A 21,229-nucleotide genomic window follows, 5' to 3' on the forward strand; every position below is an offset into this window, starting at 1 on the left:
TTCTCCATCTTCTCAGTCGACTATATTCCCACTCAGAGTTTTTGATCAGCATAATCAATGTGATGTTCCCGAATAAGAAAATCTACAGTCGTCAGCACCTGCCCTATTGCAGCTCTTTTTCACCTTATGTACAAGCCTCTATACTGCATCTATTGAGAGGCGAGATTAAAAGGGTTATTCTCAGCCCACAAATTCCTCCCTTCCTTGAAATGAGATTGAAAATATCTCATAGATCTTATTTAACCCCCCAGAAGGGTCATAGAATGTACACAACCTCGGAGTGCTTTAAGTGCCGCTCCCCTGAGGCCAATCTATTCCATTGCCTGTGGACATGCCCGATTATTCAGCCGTTTTGGACCAGAATACAACAATTTGCCACCACACACCTGACAAACTTTGCTCCTGATGAGCCTCTATGGACCATCTTTGGTTACCTAGAGCCAGATAAATACACATGCTCTACAGGGGCTCGTAAACAGCTGCACATGGTGGTGGCAGCCGGTGTCAAGGCCATCCTGCAGGTATGGATCCACGACCAAGCTCCTCCTTTTAAGATCTTTTTAGACAAACTATTGTTCCTGCTTCAGATGGAATGGGCTGAGACCTCCTTACACAAGGAGGAAATGGTACAGTCCTTCTTTGAAACTTGGGAAAGTTTCATCTCTTTGCTTCCACAACGCATCCGAGATGATATTAGAATTTGTTTCCAACCTACAGTGTGGTATCAAGAGCAACTACTATTGGGGGAAACGCCTGTGTAGAAATGTGTTAGATAGAGCGGCAGTGTGGAGACACATCTAGGTGTCAGAGGTCTATCTTAGTGTGGATGGATTCCACACAACTTTCAAGGAGAGTTTAAGGTTATACACCCCTGTTGGTTTGTCTTTTGACTTGATGTAACCATGCTTGGAATGTAAATTCTGCCATTTACCATCTTATAACAGCCTTGTCATGTATATTTCAAGTCATATTCGCATTAATGTATGATAATTGTTTTTATTGAAAATAAAGTTATTATTATTATTATTATTTTTTTTAAAAAAGGGTTATTCTCAAGTTGTCTCTTGAGCAGCTTACAGATCTGCAGTCTCCTCCTTTCCTAGTTGCTTGCTCCTCCTTGTGTTCTGGCGATTGCTTCATTCTGCTATTGCACATTAAGGCTATGTGCCCACGATGCAGAGAGTGGTAAAAATAAAAAAATAAATATATACTTACCCTCCGATGGCCCGCGCTGGCTAGTTTCGCTCGGTCTCGACAGCCAGCAGAGGTGAATTGAAAGACCTGCCGACGTCAGCGTCGCGTGACCCGTCACATGACTCTGACGTCAGAGCAGGTCCTTCAATCCACTGCAAAGTGCCGGGAAGCAAGGAGGAGCGCAGCGCGGGCCGCCAGAAGGTAAATATACATTTATTTTTTATTTTATTATTTTTTTTACAGATTTTTTTAATGGTACCTGGGTGTGGATGAGACTCTCCTCTCCTCTCCACCCGGGTACCATCCGCACATTAGAACGCTTGGATTACACATCTACATATACAGTGATGCGTAATCCATGCGGTCTAATGCAAGTCAATGGCGGCGAAGACGCAGCACTTCCGCAAAATAATTGGTAGTGCTGCGTTTTTTTCCGCAATGATAATCGGCAGCGGAAATTTACGCAGCATGTGCACAGCACATGCGGATTATCATTGGGGAACATTGCTGCCCTTCTACCATGCATTTTTAATGCGTTTCCGCAGCTGCAAAAACGCTGCAGAAATGCATTAAAAATGCATCGTGGGCACACAGCCTAAGGGTATGTTCACAAGAAGAGTTTTTACTGCATTTTATCCATGTGGAAAGAGGACGCACTTTATCCACGTGGAAAAAAGACGTAGCTTTGACAGTGGCAGCAAAATAAATGAGATTTCATATTATGCACTGCAGCTCCAAAAAATTGCACTTTTTTTTTTTTTTTTTTAAATGTTTACCCATTCAAGTGAAGGCATAAAAAGCACAGCACAAACACATAAAAAATGTGCATACTCTATGAAGTGTTTTTCCTGTCAACACTCTGCATTTTTCATGCTGTGGTTAGTAAAACTGCTCTGGAAACTATCAATGCTGAGATTCTAGAGATTGTACAGTGTCCATTTTAGGACATGATCAGATATCAAAATCAAACATCAGAATGATGTCAGTTTGAGGCTAAATACCCTGTCTGACAAGTGATTCTGGCGAGTGACTTTTACAACTGTAATAATAATAAAAAAACCAAAAAAAACTGTTTGCTGATGGGACTTGAACCCAAACCTTTATGTTCCAAAGCCAGTGCACTAACCACTGAGCTCTAATGTCAATTGTAAAAACCTTGGAGTTCTATTTGGTTATATGATTTTCAGTGCAAACGTGTCTAAAATTCATTGGGACTTATGCACAGACAGCAAGCAAGCCAAATTCAAATGATGTTTGATTTTGATGTGTGACTTTCTTCAAACATCAGAATCACAATGACTTTTTGACTTTTAGTCACCCTGAGTATTTTCATGGTTGATCTCATAAGACAAGAAAAGCTATCAGTTAGTATCACTTGAGTGGAGTGCAATGGTAAGGCATCAGTCTTTGAAACTAGTGTTAAGAGTTCAAATCCTGATAGGAATTCATTTTTTTTTTTAAACTATGACTGTTTAGCACACAAACTACAGAGGTGTTTTACCTTTAATATCTGACATTCTGATTGTCATCCTGATGTGTTAAGAGTTTCAGACACGCTGTCTATTTGCATGGTAAATTACATAGCCAAAGTAAATTGAGAGGCACTAATTTACTACATATCTATTTCCAAGTGACTTTATATTTGCATAATTTCTTACAGGGGTCTAATGATAAAATGTCTTTATTGTAAATTTTTAATTTCCATCCACCCAAGTACTGGCTGCAAACTCCCAATTTACTTTGGCTATGTAATTTATCATGTAAATAAACAGCGTGTCTGAAACTCTTAACAGGTCAGCATGACAATCAGAGTGTCAGATATTAAAAGTAAAACACCCCTGTAATTTGTGTGCTAAACGGTCATAATTAAAAAAATATTAATTTTATTCCTATTAGGATTTGAACTCTTAACACTGCAGTTTCAGAGACTGATGCCTTACCATTGCACTATCCAGTCAAGTGATGCTAACTGATAGTTGATCTCATAAGACAAGAAAAGTTATGAAAATACTCAGGGTGACTAAAGATCATTGTGCTAAAAGTCATTGTGATTCTGATGTTTGAAGAATGTCACATATCAGACTCACACATCAAAATCAAACATCATTTGAATTTGGCTTGCTTGCAGTCTGTGCATAAGTCCCAATGAGTTTTAGACAAGTTTGCACTGTAAATCATATAACCAAATATAACTCCTAGGTTTTCACAACTGAGTTTATAGCTCAGTGGTTAGTGCACTGGCTTTGGGACACAGAATTTTGGTCCCATCAGCAAACAGTTTTTTTTTTGTTTGTTTGTTTTAAATTATTATTACAGCTGTAAAAGTCACTCGTCAAAAATCGCTCGTCAAAATCAGTTCTCAGACAGGGTATTTAGCCTCAAACTGACATCATTCTGATGTTTGATTTTGATATCTGATCATGTCCTAGAATGGACACTAAGATTGTTATTCCAAAGGATTGATAATAGCCCTATCAGGTGCTGAGAGGAAGGGGGAAGGAGGTGAGCAGCTAGCTTCTATATAGAAACCAATGGGAGAGTTGACTGGTATGTTAAGAGTTAACTCTACTGCTGTACAATTGTAGAGGCTCAGGTGGTCAAGCTCACATAAATCAGCAGTACAAAATGTAAGATAAACGCTCTTATTGCAAGATAATGGAAGTAGATAGAAAAAAAACAAGTCAATTGCAAACTTGATATTTTCATGCTGTCTTACTAAAGCAATTTAACAAACATGAAAATACGATTTTAAACACATTCTGCGAATACAATATAACCTGTATAGTTACAGCCTTGCTGTTCACAATTTTTCTCCTGGCTAGATCAGGGTCTTCTGGTTGCACAGTGTGAGCTGTGTTTTTAGGCCACAGCTTCACTAACAGTATTTGGTCAGTATTTTTTCTCAGGAGTGGGTGATAAATGCAGAATTGGTGACTTGTTTCTATTATACCTTTTCTCTGATTGTTCCTCACCTGGTTTTGGCTCCCACTCCTGAGAGAAAATACTGACCGAATACATACATACATACATACATACATATATACATATATATATATATATATATATATATATATATATATATATATATATATATATATATATATATATATATACACACACACACACACACACAGTACAGACCAAAAGTTTGGACACACCTTCTCATTTAAAGAAATTTCTGTATTTTCATGACTATGAAAATTGTACATTCACACTGATGGCATCAAAACTATGAATTAACACATGTGGAATTATATACTTACCAAAAAAGTGTGAAACAACTGAAAATATATGTCTTATATTCTAGGTTCTTCAAAGTAGCCACCTTTTGCTTTGATGACTGCTTTGCACACTCTTGGCATTCTCTTGATGAGCTTCAAGAGGTAGTCACCGGAAATGGTTTTCACTTCACAGGTGTGCCCTGTCAGGTTTAATAAGTGGGATTTCTTGCCTTATAAATGGGGTTTGGACCATCAGTTGTGTTGTGCAGAAGTCAGGTGGATACACAGCTGATAGTCCTACTGAATAGACTGTTAGAATTTGTACTATGGCAAGAAAAAGCAGCTAAGTAAAGAAAAACGAGTGTCCATCATTACTTTAAGAAACGAAGGTCAGTCAGTCCGAAAAATTGGGCAAACTTTGAAAGTGTCCCCAAGTGCAGTTGCAAAAACCATCAAGCGCTACAAAGAAACTGGCTCACATGAGGACCTCCCCAGGAAAGGAATACCAAGAGTCACCTCTGCTTCTGAGGATAAGTTTATCTGAGTCACCAGCCTCCGAAATCGCAGGTTAACAGCAGCTCAGATTAGAGACCAGGTCAATGCCACACAGAGTTCTAGCAGCAGACACATCTCGTCAACAACTGTTAAGAGGAGACTTTGTGCAGCAGGCCTTTATGGTAAAATAGCTGCTAGGAAAGCACTGCTAAGGACAGGCAACAAGCAGAAGAGACTTGTTTGGGCTAAAGAACACAAGGAATGGACATTAGACCAGTGGAAATCTGTGCTTTGGTCTGATATGAGTCCAAATTTGAGATCTTTGGTTCCAACCACCGTGTCTTTGTGCGACGCAGAAAAGGTGAACGGATGGACTCTACATGCCTGGTTCCCACCGTGAAGCATGGAGGAGGAGGTGTGATGGTGTGGGGGTGCTTTGCTGGCGACACTGTTGGGGATTTATTCAAAATTGAAGGCATACTGAACCAGCATGGCTACCACAGCATCTTGCAGCGGCATGCTATTCCATCCAGTTTGCGTTTAGTTGGACCATCATTTACTTTTCAACAGGACAATGACCCCAAACACACCTCCAGGCTGTGTAAGGGCTATTTGACCAAGAGGGAGAGTGATGGGGTGCTACGCCAAATGACCTGGCCTCCACAGTCACCAGACCTGAACCCAATCGAGATGGTTTGGGGTGAGCTGCACCGCAGAGTGAAGGCAAAAGGGCCAACAAGTGCTAAGCATCTCTGGGAACTCCTTCAAGATTGTTGGAAGACCATTTCCGGTGACTACCTCTTGAAGCTCATCAAGAGAATGCCAAGAGTGTGCAAAGCAGTCATCAAAGCAAAAGGTAGCTACTTTGAAGAACCTAGAATATAAGACATATTTTCAGTTGTTTCACACGTTTTTTGTAAAGTATATAATTCCACATGTGTTAATTCATAGTTTTGATGCCATCAGTGTGAATGTACAATTTTCATAGTCATGAAAATACAGAAAAATCTTTAAATGAGAAGGTGTGTCCAAACGTTTGGTCTGTACTGTATAGATATCTATATATATATATAGTACCTATGAATAAATATTATTCTGAAAAAAAATAAAATAAATAAAAGTACACATATTTGGTGTCGCCGCGTCCAGAACATCCTGACCTATAATAATGTCCCACTAGTTAACCCCTTTAGTGAACACGGTACAAAAAATAAATAAAAAACGAAGCAAAAAACGGTGCTTTATCATTAAACTGCCGAACAAAAGGTGGAATAAAATGCAATAAAAAAAAACGAATGTAAATAAAAATGGTACCGCTGAAAACGTCATCTTGTCCCACAAAAAAACAAGCCGCCAAACCGCTCCATCAGCCGAAAAATAAAAAAGATATAGCTCTCAGAATAAAGCGATGCAAAAAAATTTATGTTTTTATTGTGTAAAAGCGCCTAAACATAAAAAAACACAATATAAATGTAGTATCACTGTAAAGGTACTGATCCGAAGAATAAAGTTGCCTTATCAATTTTACCACACGTGGAACGGCATAAGAAAAAAAACAATTCCTGAATTGTTGGTTTTTGTTTATTCTGCCTCCCAAAAATCAGAATAGAAAGCAATCAAAAAATGTCACGTGCCTGAAAATGGTACCAATAAAAACGTCAACTTGTCCAGCAAAAACAAGCCCTTACATGACTCTGTCGGCCACAATATGGAAAAATTATAGCTCTCAAAATATGGCGATGCAGAACCTAGTCTTTGCAAAAAAAAAAAAAAGCGTCTTTTAGTGTGTGACAGCTGCCAAACATAAAAACCCGATATAAATCTGGTATCGCTGTAATCGCACCGACCCAAAGAATAAAGTCGTCTAATCACATACTGCATGAGGAACAGCGTTAAAAATAAATAAAACCAATTCTTCACCTGCTGCTGATTTGTTCATTCTGCCTCCCAAAGATCGCAGTATGGCTTGGCTCACATATATCCAGCGCTCTGCGCTGAATGCTTACACCATGGTTTCCGTGTAAATCTCTGAAATACATGATTCAGACGGAGCCCCCAGAGGAAGCTTCCCTGTAATGAGGCAGATAGAGATGTGATCCCACGGTGTCCGTCTTTTTATTAGGCGTACATAAAAATGCCATCGGCCACAGTTTTGTGAACCTCTGAAAAAAAGAACACCGCTAAAACAGAGGCCAGACAGAGTCCAGAGTAAACCTGGTTTCACACATCCTGATAGTTCCGGTACCGGAAAAAACAGTATCAGAGATATCCGTTTCCATGTGCTCCTGTGTGGCATGTGTGTGGCAACCGTGTTCCGCATCAGGAGCACACGTACCGTAGCCTGGGAATCAGCGGTACAGTTAGCGCTGTTGCCAAGCTCCGGGTGCTGAACGCTGCCCTCATCATTGTCCCCTGCCGGCGTTGCGATCAGTGCAAACAAGGCACAATGTTGAGAGTAGTATTCTGCTCTCGCTGTGTCCTGGTGTAAAAGGAATAAAATGTGAAAAATCCTTATATACCCACCTGTCTGAAGATGTCCCCCGCTGTAACCCATCTGACTGCTCACGCCGAGGAGCCAGGGAGAATGACTTGCTCCAGCAAGCGGGCCCCACAGCTGCGCTCAGCAAGCGGTGTCCTGTCACTCACTGAGTTCAGCGCAGCTCCGGGGCTCGCTTGCTGCGACAAGTCATTCTCTCTGGCGTGAATCGATCAGATGGGTTACAGTGGGGGACATCTTTGGATAGGTGAGAATAAGGATTTTTTTATTTTATTGTTATTTTTACACCAGGACACAGCAGGAGCAGAATACTACTCTCATCATTGTCCCTTGCTCGCGCTCATCGCAGCACAAGCAGGGGACAGTGAGGAGGGCAGCGTTCAGCACCCAGTGCTTGGGAACATCGCTAACTGTACACTGATTCCCAGGTGCCGCTATGTGTCACACTGTTGATACAAGGATGTCATCTGTGTGTCATCAGTGTGGAACGTTTTACGGTCCATGTAGCGTGAAAAAAAAATGGACATGTCAACGTGTTTTGCCCACGAACACACGGTTCGTGGAAACATACTGACATGTGCACAGACCCATTGATTTGAATGGGTCTGCATGTGTAGGTGTCTCCACACGTACCGGACACACTAACATGTGAAAGAGGCCTAACTCTGCTGCCTCATTATAGTGAATGGATCCCTCAGGGGATTCATCTGAATTACGTAGGAGCTGTGTATATACTGTACAATCTGCAAACTATTCTAGGAAAATCTGCACTACAGGAGGCAGATAGTGCTCCGTCCCTCCCGAGTCTCACCGTGTGGCTAAGTAGTACTGTACAGCCACATATGGGGTATTTCTACATTCAGCAAAAATTGTGTTACAAATTTTGGTGCCATTTATTCCCCTTTTCCCAGTGTGAAACAGTAAAATCTGGGGCTAAAACAAAACTTTGGTGGTAAAAATGTAATTATTCTTTCTTCACTGCCCAATGGTGTAAAATTCTGTGAGGTACATGTGGTGTCAACTTGCCCACTACACCCCTAGATGAATTCATCGAGAGGTGTAGTTTGTAAAATGGGGTCTCTGCTGTTCTGGCACCTTAGGCGCTCTGCCAATGTGACATGGCAACGTCAAACCAGCCCAGCAAAAAAAATCCTGAATTGCTAGTTTTTGTTCATTCTGCCTCCCAAAAATCAGAATAGAAAGCGATCAAAAAATGTTGTGTGCACTGCCCGAAAATAGTGTCATTAAAAACGTCAACTCATCCCACAAAAAAAACAAGCCCTCACATGACTGTCGGCAGAAATATATAAAAATTATAGCTCTCAGAATATGGCGATGCAAACGCTTGTTTTCGAGAAAAAAAAAAAAACACAAGCATCTTTTAGTGTGTTGTAGTAGTCAAACATAAAAAAACAAGTATAAATCTGGTATCGCTGTAATCGCATCGACCAGAAGAAATAAAGCTGTCTAATCTCTTATAACGCATGAGGAACAGCGTAAAAAATAAAACCAATTCTTGACCTGCTGTTGATTTGTTCATTCTGGCTCCCAAAGATCAGAGTAAGGCTTGGCTCATATCTATCCTGGGCTCTATGCTGAATGCTTATGTGGCACCCCAGGAGTCTGGTTGCCACAGTGGCATTGCCTCTCTCACAAGGGGTGATGCCATGCCTGGAAACAAGCAGGGGTCCCCTAGTCAGGTATACTAGCATGCAACACTTTCCTGGCTCCAGACCAGCAAGGGGAGCTCCTCCCCTTAGCAACTGGAATCTGGAGGTGGGGTTAGCAAGAGTTAGTGAGAGGAGTTGAATACAGGACAGCGACTAGGAAAGACCTGGGGAGTGGAGGTGCACGGCAGTTCACCCCAGAGAGGAGCGCAGAAGAACCGGACACCAGAGTCCGAGGTTGTGGGGCACTGAAGGCCCAGCAGCAGAAACCAGAGGGCAGGAGACTGCAGGTCTCCTGGCCCCATCAAACGCCCAGAGGCTCAGCAGCACATAGGGCCCAGCACCGCCACGTGGGAGCGACACTCCAGGAAGGCCCGAGCTGCCTGCCATACGGGTGAGCACAAAGACGTTTTACTCAGGGACAAGGGCCACAGCACAGCTGATCTGACAGTGAGTCTTTTTAAACTTGCATAAAAGCGAGGTTAGCCACAGTTTTGGGCACTTCGGAAAAGGAGACAGCTGAACAGAGGCCAGATTGAGTCCAGAGTAATGCTGTGACCTCATTATACTGAATGGATTCCTCAGGGGTTTCATCTGAATCACATCATTTTGAGATCTAAGTAAGTGTTCAGCGTAGAACACAAGATAAATGTGATCCCAAATGTTATGTAAAATGTTCCTAAAAAAAAAAGCTTCAACTCAATCCACAAAAGAAAGCAAGTCCCCACTCAGGTCCTTCATCTGTCAATGGAAATATAGGGCACTACATTTCACTGGGCACTACACTGGCAGATTTGCAATTTTCTCTCCACAACATCCATTCCTGCTCATTTCTGAAAAACATACAGAGAGTCAAAATCATCATTACACCTACAGATTAATTCCCAGAGGGATGTAATTTCCAAAATAGGATCACTTGAGGGGTCACTCTGCTCTTCTGCCACTTAGGAGCTCTGTATATGGAGTCCGCAAACTATTCTACAATAACTTGTTCTCCAAGAGTCAAACAGCAATCCATGCCTCGCAGTGTGGCTAAGCAGTACTGCACAGCCACACATGGGGTATTTCTACGTTCAGCAGAAATTGTGTGACAAATTTTCGTGCCATTTTTACCCATTTGGCCTCGTGAAAATGTAAAATCTGGCTCTAAAACAACAGTAAAACGTAATTTTTTTTTCTTCACCGCCTAATGGTATAAAATTCTCTCACACACCCGTATTGTCAAGATGACCACTGCACCCTGAATTCATTGAGAGGTGTTGTTTGCAAAATGGGGTCACTTATGGGGTGGGGAGGGGGTGGTTCTGCTGTTCTAGCACCTCACGAGCTCTTGCAGTGGATCATGGCACCCGCAAACCATAATAGCCAAATCTACACTATTGAAATCTATCTTTTCCACTGACTGGACTAAAAGAAGAATTATGTTTGGGCAGTGGACTTGTTAACCATTCTATCGCTTACAAACTGCTGTTATTTCCTCCTCCTTTGCATCAGCCAGGTATCACTTCTGCAAGGGAAAGCTGGCCTAGATCTTACTCTCACATCAGCCCAGTGACACGGGATATTTTAACTCTTTCCCAGAAAGCTTCTATTTGTTCCAAGCTTCAACAAATTATACGTTTTTTTTGTCAAGGTGCGCCCACCCAAGTGCCCTTTTCCCAAAAGAGGACTTCTCCTGCTGGAGATGTGGGAAAGAGGGAATGATACGAGTTTTTGGGCCTGGCAAGATTTTACAATTTTTTCTCTGGTGTAACACAAGTGATCCGAAAAATGACTGACCTCAACATTGAGATGGGGCTGGAGATCTTCCTTTTCTAGCCCCGAGAATGATCCTTTTTGTGTTTCTACATTAAAATCCATGGCAGAAATCTAAGGCTGCTGCAGTTTTGCAGTCTGAACAGTCACACATCGGTGTGTGGATCAGCTACTTGATTGGTATATTTCACATATGGCTACAAGCCATTGTTTCTGTCCATAAATGGCTTCAATAAGTAACCTGCCACTTTTTTTGCTGTTTTCCCAGTGATGTACGTTGATTTTAAAATCAGAATTCTACTGACATATGAATGACAAGTTTGGGATAGGACTTAATGCCAATTTCAGAATATAAAACATGCTAATTCCACTGTGTGAACCCTTTGGCCTTGTTCGCAAAAGACAGAATGCCAACCACCTACGTTCCACAGCAGTTTCCACACGGACCATAAACATGTCTTCAGCTTAGCATTTATAAACATTTACATGCTGTACATTTTTTTTGAGAGAAAAAAGAGTTTGAAATAATAGAAAATCAATGTTGGCAACATCATGCATACTGTGTGGGTGTACTGTACCTTAAAAGAATATAATGCCTTGCTGCATGTCAATGAAACAAAAAGAGGAGGTTAATTAAAAAACTTCAAGTAGTGTCGTAAGACCATATATTTTTAGAATAAAGCTCATAATTCAAAAGAAAGGCAAAGAAGCAGTAGAACTGTTGAACAAAAATCCTTCATGTGCTTTTGTTAGCCTATATCATGGCTGTGCACTTTCCTAATTGCGTGGAGCCACAATACAGTACCAATAGTGAATAGGACCTTACTGTACCTCCAATTTCATAAGGAAGTAATATTTTTTCTTGTGCCACGTTTTATCAACTATAGTGATCTCCTGAATATGACACCATCTAAAGCACCATACAGCTGATCATGGAATTGCAAAGACTTTGAGCTGTGCCACACATGGCTTTATAAATCATATCCAGTATGATTTTTTCCCAGTGAATACTCACGACGTTTCTGTGAGACTGCCTGCAGGCACGCAGTGACAATATCGCAATTCTTCTGCACTTTGTGCTGAAGTCTATCCTTCTGCTTCAGTTGTCGAAGGAGCTTGGCAGATTGAACTCCAATTCGATGTCTAAGTTCTTCTCTTATAGCTTTTAATGCATTCCAATCTGTAAATATAAAATACAGTCAATTGGAAACAAATTCCACACGTATTGCTACTTATGTATGCAATGTCAATACTAAGGCCAAAATATCGACACCTGAAAAGGTTAGGTTTCCTTAACGCTTGTTTAATTTCCTCTATGGTGATCGGTCGTTCTAAGATGTCCCTACCCTTATTACCCAGAGTAGGAAGACCAATCCCAGCTAAATATTCCATTAGCTCCCCCTAGGAGTAGCACACTCTGGAGGAGTAGAGGGTAGAATAGAATCTATGTAAAATTTGCAAGATTTTGATATTTTGAGTACACACCTTTCCCTCCCCATCTCTTAACTGGTATATAATTGCATTATCTGGTTGTGCCTGTGCTAGTTTTGTTAATAACTGACCAGTGGTCACTCCTAAAACGGTTTTAGAAACATGCGTTTATTATCAACAATTTATACTGTTAGTTGCTGTTGAGCCTCTTTCCATGGAGCCCTATTATCTGAGCTATTATGGAGTATAAAATCTCACTCAGTCATTCGTACCTTATACTCTAGGTCCTCCCCTTTTTACGAGAGTTATTCTTTACCATCTTAAATTTCTCTTATTACAGCACTGTATTCTCAGGGCAGTGACTGAACATGCGCTGCCCCCGTGACTGAAACTGAATGCTACTGGGGAGAATAAAGTGTATTTTCTCCCCGCAGCATTCAGCAGTATAATAAAGCTGTTAACCTGCACATTAAGGCCATATCTGCAGGTTCCCGTTAAGATCAAAAAATTCTGTCAGCTTCCTCCTGATATTATCTACTGTAGGTTGATAAGATTTACCCAAAATGGGTTAAAGGGGTACTCTGGGGAGATAAAACATTTGTGTACTGTCCCTTCCCTCAAACTATAAAGAGGAAATGCCCAGTACAGTTCTATGATCTTTATAATGGTAAATGAAGTCCGCTTTATCTGGACAGGCAGGCACATAGGTGGTGTCAGGGACATATTGAGGAATATTGAAAGTCTGTCAGATATTGACCATTTCTTCCAAGCCCCTCTCCACCCCTCCCTTATTCTCCTCACCACTTGTCAGTACAAGAACTGTCTCCATAAAAATCCCAGCACAAAGCCCCAATTAACACAGTCATGAGTAATAGCTTACACAAACTAATGCCAGCCGAGAAGTGTTATAACTTAGTTAAAATGCGAGCATCCTGTCCCTGGAAGACGCAGGGGGTGATTAAAACGCAGGATTGCAATAATTTGCGTGTAATTGTTGGAGCTTGCTTCCAGAGCATCAAAAAGAAAATCTCCAAACACTTAGACTCCGGAACGAAATATGAAATATTGTAAGTTCAATGAGTCTGACAAGAACGGGACCTATATTTTTAGTAGCAGAATCAGCCAAGGAGCAATATGCATATTCCCTGTCACTAAGTGTCTGTGTAGAGCTGTAGCGCAAAAACACCAGGATAGCAGACTGCAACTATGCAATGTGTGGTCTCTACATGAAGGTAAAAATCATAATACAAAATATGATATCACTTTTGGGCTTCTGGGATCAACGCGCGATGAGTTATCCCAAAAACCAGGTTTTTAATACAAATCTGAAGGGTGGTGTCTAAATAAAGTTTATTATGCCACCGTATAAAATCCCCATATATCAGTCAGTCAATTAGGACCTGTGGCATGCTATGATGTTTTAATACACCCAAAGTGCTTCTGCCTTACTGACACAGCTTGTTATTTAGAAGTCGGCACATCGCTATTAGGGATCACACTGATGCCTGTGCGATCCCGTGGACCGGTCAGGAAAAGGTGGTGATTCCACAAACTGCAAGAGCCACACAAATGGTTGAGTATGGCACTTTGCGAGTGAATGGATATACCGCCGGTACAATCAGTGTTACCGCACATGGATCAGTGCAATCCCTCAGACAGATCACGTGCAAAAAGGTCCTAATTGACTGATATATGGGAATTTTATGCAGTGGCATCATTAACTTTATTTAGCCCCCATGCTGGTAGTGTGGATGCTGATTGTACACTGCTCAAAAAATAAAGGGAACACTTAAACAACAGAATATAACTGCAAGTAAATCAAACTTCTGTGAAATCAAACTGTCCACTTAGGAAGCAACACTGACAATCAATTTCACATGCTGTTGTGCAAATGGAATAGACAATAGATGGAAATTATTAGCAATTATCAAGACACCCTCAATATAGGAGTGGTTCTGCAGGTGGGGACCACAGACCACATCTCAGTACTAGTGTTGAGCGAGTATGTTCTATTAACCCTTTTGCCGAGTATGCTCGGGCCGAGCTTCGAGTATTTATAGCTGCTCGGTGATATGGTTGAATCGCTCCCGTGTGCATGATTTGCAACTGTTTGACAGCTTTATTACATGTGAGGAATGTCTATTTCTTACACATTCCTCACATGTAATAAAGCTGTCAAACAGTTACAAATCATGCACACGGGAGCGATTCAACCATATCACCGAGCAGCTATAAATACACGAAGCTCGGCCCGAGCATACTCGGACAGAACATACTCGCTCAACCCTACTCAGTACCAATGCTTTCTGGCTGATGTTTTGGTCACTTTTGAATGTTGGTTGTGCTTTCACACTCGTGGTAGCATAAGACGGACTCTACAACCCATAGAAGTTGCTCAGGTAGTGCAGTTCATCCAGGATGGCACATCAATGCGAGCTGTGGCAAGAAGGTTTGCCGTGTCTGTCAGTGTAGTCTCCAGAGGCTGGAGGCGCTACCAGGAGACAGGCCAGTACACCAGGAGACGTGGAGGGGGCCGTAGGAGGGCAACAACCCAGCAGCAGGACAGCTACCTCCGCCTTTGTGAAAGGAGGAACAGGAGGAGCACTGCCAGAACCCTGCAAAATGACCTTCAGCAGGCCACAAATGTGCATGTGTCTGCACAAATGGTTAGAAACCGACTCCATGAGGGTGGTATGAGGGCCCGACGTCCACAGATGGGGGTTGTGCTCACAGCCCAACACCGTGCAGGACGCTTGGCATTTGCCACAGAACACCAGGATTTGCAAAATCACCACTGGTGTCCTGTGCTCTTCACAAATGAAAGCAGGTTCACACTGAGCGCATGTGACAGACGTGACAGAGTCTGGAGTCTCCGCGGAGAGCGATCTGCTGGCTGCAACATCCTTCAGCATGACCGGTTTGGCAGTGGGTCAGTAATGGTGTGGGGTGGCATTTCTTTGGAGGGCCGCACAGCCCTCCATGTGCTCGCCAGAGGTAGCCTGACTGCCATTAGGTACTGAGAGGAGATCCTCAGACCCCTTGTGAGACCATATGCTGGTGCGGTTAGCTCTGGGTTCCTCCTAATGCAGGACAATGCCAAAGCTCATGTGGCTGGAGTGCGTCAGCAGTTCCTGCAAGATGAAGGAATTGAAGCTATGGACTGGCCCGCCCATTCCCCAGACCTGAATCCGATTGAGCACATCTGGGACATCATGTCTTGCTCCATCCACCAACGTCACGTTGCACCACAGACTGTCCAGGAGTTGGCGGATGCTTTAGTCCAGGTCTGGGAGGAGATCCCACAGGAGACCATCCGCAACCTCATCAGGAGCATGCCCAGGCATTGTAGGGAGGTCATACAGGCACTTGGAGGCCACACACAATACTGAGCCTCATTTTGACTTGTTTTAAGGACATTACATCAAAGTTGGATCAGCCTGTAGTGTGTTTTTCCACTTTAATTTTGGGGGTGACTCCAAATCCAGGCCTCCATTGGTTAATACATTTGATTTCCATTGATGATTTTTGTGTGATTTTGTTGTCGGCACATTCAACTTTGTTCTGTACAAAGTATTCAATGAGAATATTTCATTCCTTCAGATCTAGGATGTGTTATTTGAGTGTTCCCTTTATTTTTTTGAGCAGTGTATTTAACATACTATACAGTCATTCCTTAATTATGGAGTAGAATGGGTATATTTTGGGATCTTTAGATAGAATATACATCACCCAACCATTTATTTGTAGGGACACTGGTTGTGGAACCATTTAATTTAGTGCTGTTACATATATTTCAGGACCTTGTTGGTCACAGCTGTTTAATTCCAGTCACAGCAGTAACCCAATATACATCCCCATTTGGATGTATGTTCTATTTGATATTTTAATAGAGGTTTTAATAAAATAAAAGTTAATTCTTATTCACAATTGCCCCCCCCTTCTACCATCCCATCCCCACTTTCATGTTACAATCTTTATAACCCTTGTAATTCCATGTGACAGAAGCTGCCCCTAGCCAGTGTGCAGCTCCCCTCTGTAACAGCCAGCCCAAAAAGAGGGGGCGTGGCCACAACCCCAGTTCTCTACAAAGAAACAGCCATTATCAGGAGACTGGCTGATTACAGCAGTGTGCAGCTCGATGTAGTTATGTCCCAGACAAAGGGGTGAGCACTGAAGAGCAGCTCTTGTCACATCAGCACCCTGATAATGTTTCCTTGTCTGCTATCTGAGCGTGGTCTGCTTTTGGCCTTTAGTAGTAGCAGCCACTTCCCTGATAAGGTCTCCTTCATTGCAGTGCTACTAGCAGGGAGCAGGACATGCCCCCTCACCAGGGACTGCAGACAGGGAGACTGCACACTGGTGTGTGACCATGTCCCAAACAAGAGGAGTGAGCAGTGAGGAGCAGCTGCTGTCACACAGAATTACAAGGGTTATAAATAAAGATGATGAAAGTGCCCCTTTAAGTTTCCAGGATATAGGATGTCTACTTCACATTGGGTTCACTTGTACCTGAAAAAGGAGGAGAGTGGTCTGATAGAGACCTAGGGGTGTATTCAATATTGAAAAGATACAAGACCATAGGAGGGGTGCAGAGAATCCTATCTATTCTTGAAATAAATCGGTACATTGAGGATGCATATGAGAAGATCCTTTCGTTAGGAGCTATTTCCCCTCCAAATATCTACCAGACCCACTTCATTAATAAGGCGACCAAAAGGAGACAAATTGCCGTCCCCCGCTGGACACCCACTTTTTTTTTTAATCAGATACATTTTTATTCAACAAAACAAAACTTGGAACAGATATTACATGACAATACTCGTTTTACAATATTACAGTAAGTCCCCCCCCCCTTCCCTTACCCCCTCTCTCCCATGGAGACCTTTCTTTCTTTTTTTTTTTTCATTCTATTCCCTTCTTTCCTTTCCTTCTTCCCTCTCCACTCCGCCATACAGTTTACCAAGAGTTTTACTCTACAGTAGTATATATAGGTGTACTCTAATTAATCCTATTCAACCATGGCTGCCATAATTCATGGAAGTATTCCTGCTTATTCCTCTTGGTGTAAATACTTTTTTTCAAGTTGAATTAATTAGTTCGTTAGGGCAATGAATTCGCATCTGGATGGGGGCTCCTCTCTAATCCAATATTTTGCAATCAATTTTCTGGCAATAAACAATAATCTCATAATTGCTATTTTGGTCATGTCTGTTTTTATTTCCTCAACGTACCCTAATATGCATGTCAGTGGGTCCCTACGGACAATACACCTATACACCATTCCAATAAGGTTTAACACTACGATCCAAAAGGAGGACAATCTAGGACAATGTCAAAGAATATGCAGTATGTCTGCCTGAGATGGCGAGCACCTTTGGCAGTCAGAGTTAGACTTCAACCCTGCTTTAAATAATATATCAGGGGTTCTATACGCCCTGTGGATCACATACAGCTGTGACATTCTCCCAGGCTCACTCATGGAAAACTTGGGTATATATTCTAGAATAGGCTCCAACCTATCGTCGTTTATCTCTCGCAAGTCTGTCTCCCACTTCCTTCTAGCTTTGATAGGGTGTCCTCCAAGAAAGGCGTGCAGTAGGTCTCTATACACTTCAGATATTGCCCCTTTCATTCCTCTGTTTTTAAGTATAAAATCTAACATCAGATCTATTTGTATTCCAATAGGCCGTCTTCTGCTTTGGGTCTGAAATGCATGCTGAACCTGTCAATATTGAAAGAGGTTTAGCCTTGGGAATTGAAATTCTTCCTTCAACATTTCATATGATTTAAGCTTCCCTCTGTAAATCAACTGATAGATCAGGCCAATACCCATTTCTTTCCACTCACCAAACCCCTTCATATTACTGAACTCCTGAAAATAGATGTTATCCCAGATAGGTGAAAACTTAGTGAAGTGTGTTACCCCCCTAATCTGCTTGATTTTCTGCCACATTTTATGTATTAGATTTATGGTACGGTAATGCAATCCCCACTTCTTGAAGATTCCCGCCTCCAGTCCCATACTTAATGGCGAAATCTTAAGTGCTCCAAACTGACAGGTACCTGTCCCGTTCCCATAGTCTCCCCCCAGCCCTTGAGGTGTTGGCTTTGCAGAAAGAAAGTATAACCAGGGATTAGCAAGCGCTAGGTCTCCCTCCTCTTTCGGTCTCTGCAGTGTTTCCTGTTTAAGTCTGGAACTCTTCTTACCCCACACTAATTCTCCAAATAGTGATTTTATCCTGCGGAACCTGCTCATTGGGATCCAGATGGGGGAATTATGCAGCACATATAACAGTTGCAGCATCACAATCATTTTGAGGAGGTTCACTCTGCCCACCACCAATAAATGTAACTTATTCCACGCTGTTATTTTAGTGCGCAGTCCTTGCAATAAAGGGCATATATTAAACTCCTCAAATGTTGTCAATGGAAGAGCTATATGAATCCCTAAGTACTTAAAAATTGTTGGACCACCTTTAATTTGGTGAATAGTTCCACCTCCCCGGTACAGTCACCCTTTCCATCTATCGGCAGAAAACACGACTTATCCCAGTTAATGAGTAGTCCCGATATCTGTCCAAATCCCTCAATTAGTGCCACTACATTTCTCAAGGCTTCCCCAGGATTTTCCAAAAATAGTAGAATATCGTCGGCATATAAAGCCATCTTCTCCTCTGTTTTCCCATATACAAACCCCTTCACCTCCTGCAATCTTATTTTGGCAGCTAATGGCTCCACAGCTAGGGCAAATAGCAGCGGGAACAACGGACACCCCTGTATAGTACCTCTAAACAGTGGGAAGCTTTCCGACAGTTTGTTATTCACTTTAATTCTGGCTGTTGGAGAGGAGTACAGCAATTTTACCCATGAGGTAAACACTGGCCCGAACCCAAAGCTACTCAGCACCGACCACAGGTAGTTCCATTCCACACTATCAAAGGCTTTATGTGCATCTAGAGATACCACCACTCTCTTACCCGCATTTTCAGCTGGAATTTGCATGTTTAAGTACAGCCTCCTCAAATTGACAGCAGTGGATTTATTTGGCATGAAGCCAGATTAGTCCAAGTGGACCACCTTGTCTATTACTGGGATTAGTCTGTCCGCCAGAGTCTTGACCAGTATTTTGATATCTGCAGTCAAAAGTGATATTGGTCTATATGACTGGCAGCTGTGGATCTTTTTCAGCTTTGGGAATGACCACAACAATGGCCTCCATCATAGATGCGGTAACACTCCCCTCTCCAACGCTTCATCAAATACTCCTAACAATTTAGTTATTATTTCCTCATTGAGGTTTTTGTATACTTCAGCTGGGATGCCATCAGCCTCCGGTGCCCTGTCCCCAGGCATGGATGCCAAAGCCTCTCCCAATTCCTCCGCTGAAACTTCCTGTAAAGTCCCCTAAAGGCTATGTGCCCACGATGCAGAAATGCTCCGGATTTTTTCCTGAGCATTTCTGCATCTCCCTGGCAGAAAAAATGCATGCGGATTGTACATGCGTTTTTCAGATGCATTTCAGCATGCGGGTTGACAAGCGCTTTCCAAGCGATTTTAGCATCACTTGGAAAGTACTTGACAACTTGGTCACACTATATAAAGCCATGCAAACGGCATGGATTTATATAGTGTGACCTTAAAGAATGGTAAAAAATAAAAAAAATAAAAATCTATACTTACCTTCTGATGGCCCCCGCAGGATTTATTCGCTTCGTCCTGGCTTGCCGGCAGCTCGCGGTACAGTACACTGAAGGACCTGCCGTCACATGACTAAATGACGTCAGTGCAGGTCCTTCAGTCCACCGCGAGCTGCCGGCAAGCAAAGACAAGCGCACCGCGGGCCATCAGAAGGTAAATATATTTTTTATTTTATTCTTTATTTTACAGGTTCTATGGTACCCGGGTCCGGAGGAGTCTCCTTTCCTCCAGACCCGGGTACCATCCGCACATTGAAACGCTTGGATTCCGCATGTACAGATCCAGTGATGTGGAATCCAAGCATTCCAATGCAAGTCAATGGCGGCGAAAACGCAGCACTTCCGCAAAATAATTGGTAGTGCTGCGTTTTTTTCCGCAATGCTAACCCGCAGCGGAAATTTCCGCAGCATGTGCACAGCACATGTGGATTATCATTGGGGAACATGGCAGACCTTCTACCAAGCGTTTAAGCGTTTCTGCAGCGTTTTTGCCGCTGCGGAAACGCTTAAAAAAACGCATCGTGGGCACATAGCTGTGGGCACACAAAGACTTCCAAAATTTGCTCCCCCTGAGTAACTACACTGCCATTCTCTTGTTTTAACCCCTTTACCCCCGAGGGTGGTTTGCACGTTAATGACCAGGCCAATTTTTACAATTCTGACCACTGTCACTTTATGAGGTAATTACTCTGGAACTCTTCAATGGATCCCCCTGATTCTGAGACTGTTTTTTCGTGACATATTGTACTTCATGATTGTGGTAAAATTTCTTTGATATCACTTGCGTTTATTTGTGAAAAAAATGGAAATTTGGCGAAAATTTTGAAAATTTTGCAATTTTCAAAATTTGAAATTTTATGCCCTTAAATCAGAGAGATATGTCACAAAATAGTTAATGAATAACATTTCCCACATGTTTACTTTACATCAGCACAATTTTGGAACCAAAATTTTTTTTCGTTATGAAGCTATAAGGGTTAAAAGTTGACCAGCGATTTCTAATTTTTCCAACAAAATTTACAAAACCATTTTTATAGGGACCACAGCACATTTGAAGTCACTTTGAGAGGGCTTTATGACAGAAAATACCCAAAAGTGACACCATTCTAAAAACTGCACCCCTCAAGGTGCTCAAAACCACATTCAAGAACTTTATTAACCCTTCAGGTGCTTCACAGGAATTTTTGGAATGTGGAAGAAAAAAATGAACATTTAACTTTTTTCACAAAAATGTTACTTTAGACCCATTTTTTTTTCTTTTCGCAGGGGTAA

General features: G+C 42.1%; 1 protein-coding gene across 2 annotated transcripts in view; it reads right to left on the reverse strand.

Annotated features, from left to right (window-relative positions):
* Positions 1–21,229, reverse strand: part of TBC1D30 (TBC1 domain family member 30) — a 100,331-nt gene that overhangs the window by 33,234 nt on the left and 45,868 nt on the right. For both annotated transcript variants that reach the window (XM_073651717.1, XM_073651715.1), the window contains exon 3: positions 11,845–12,009. In XM_073651717.1, the coding sequence (XP_073507818.1) occupies positions 11,845–12,009 (165 nt within the window). The remainder of the gene's footprint in view (positions 1–11,844; positions 12,010–21,229) is intronic.

Source organism: Phyllobates terribilis, unplaced genomic scaffold, assembly GCF_046119375.1.
Source record: "Phyllobates terribilis strain yellow unplaced genomic scaffold, ASM4611937v1 Scaffold_11__3_contigs__length_659146591, whole genome shotgun sequence".
In the NCBI taxonomy this organism is placed as follows: domain Eukaryota; kingdom Metazoa; phylum Chordata; class Amphibia; order Anura; family Dendrobatidae; genus Phyllobates; species Phyllobates terribilis.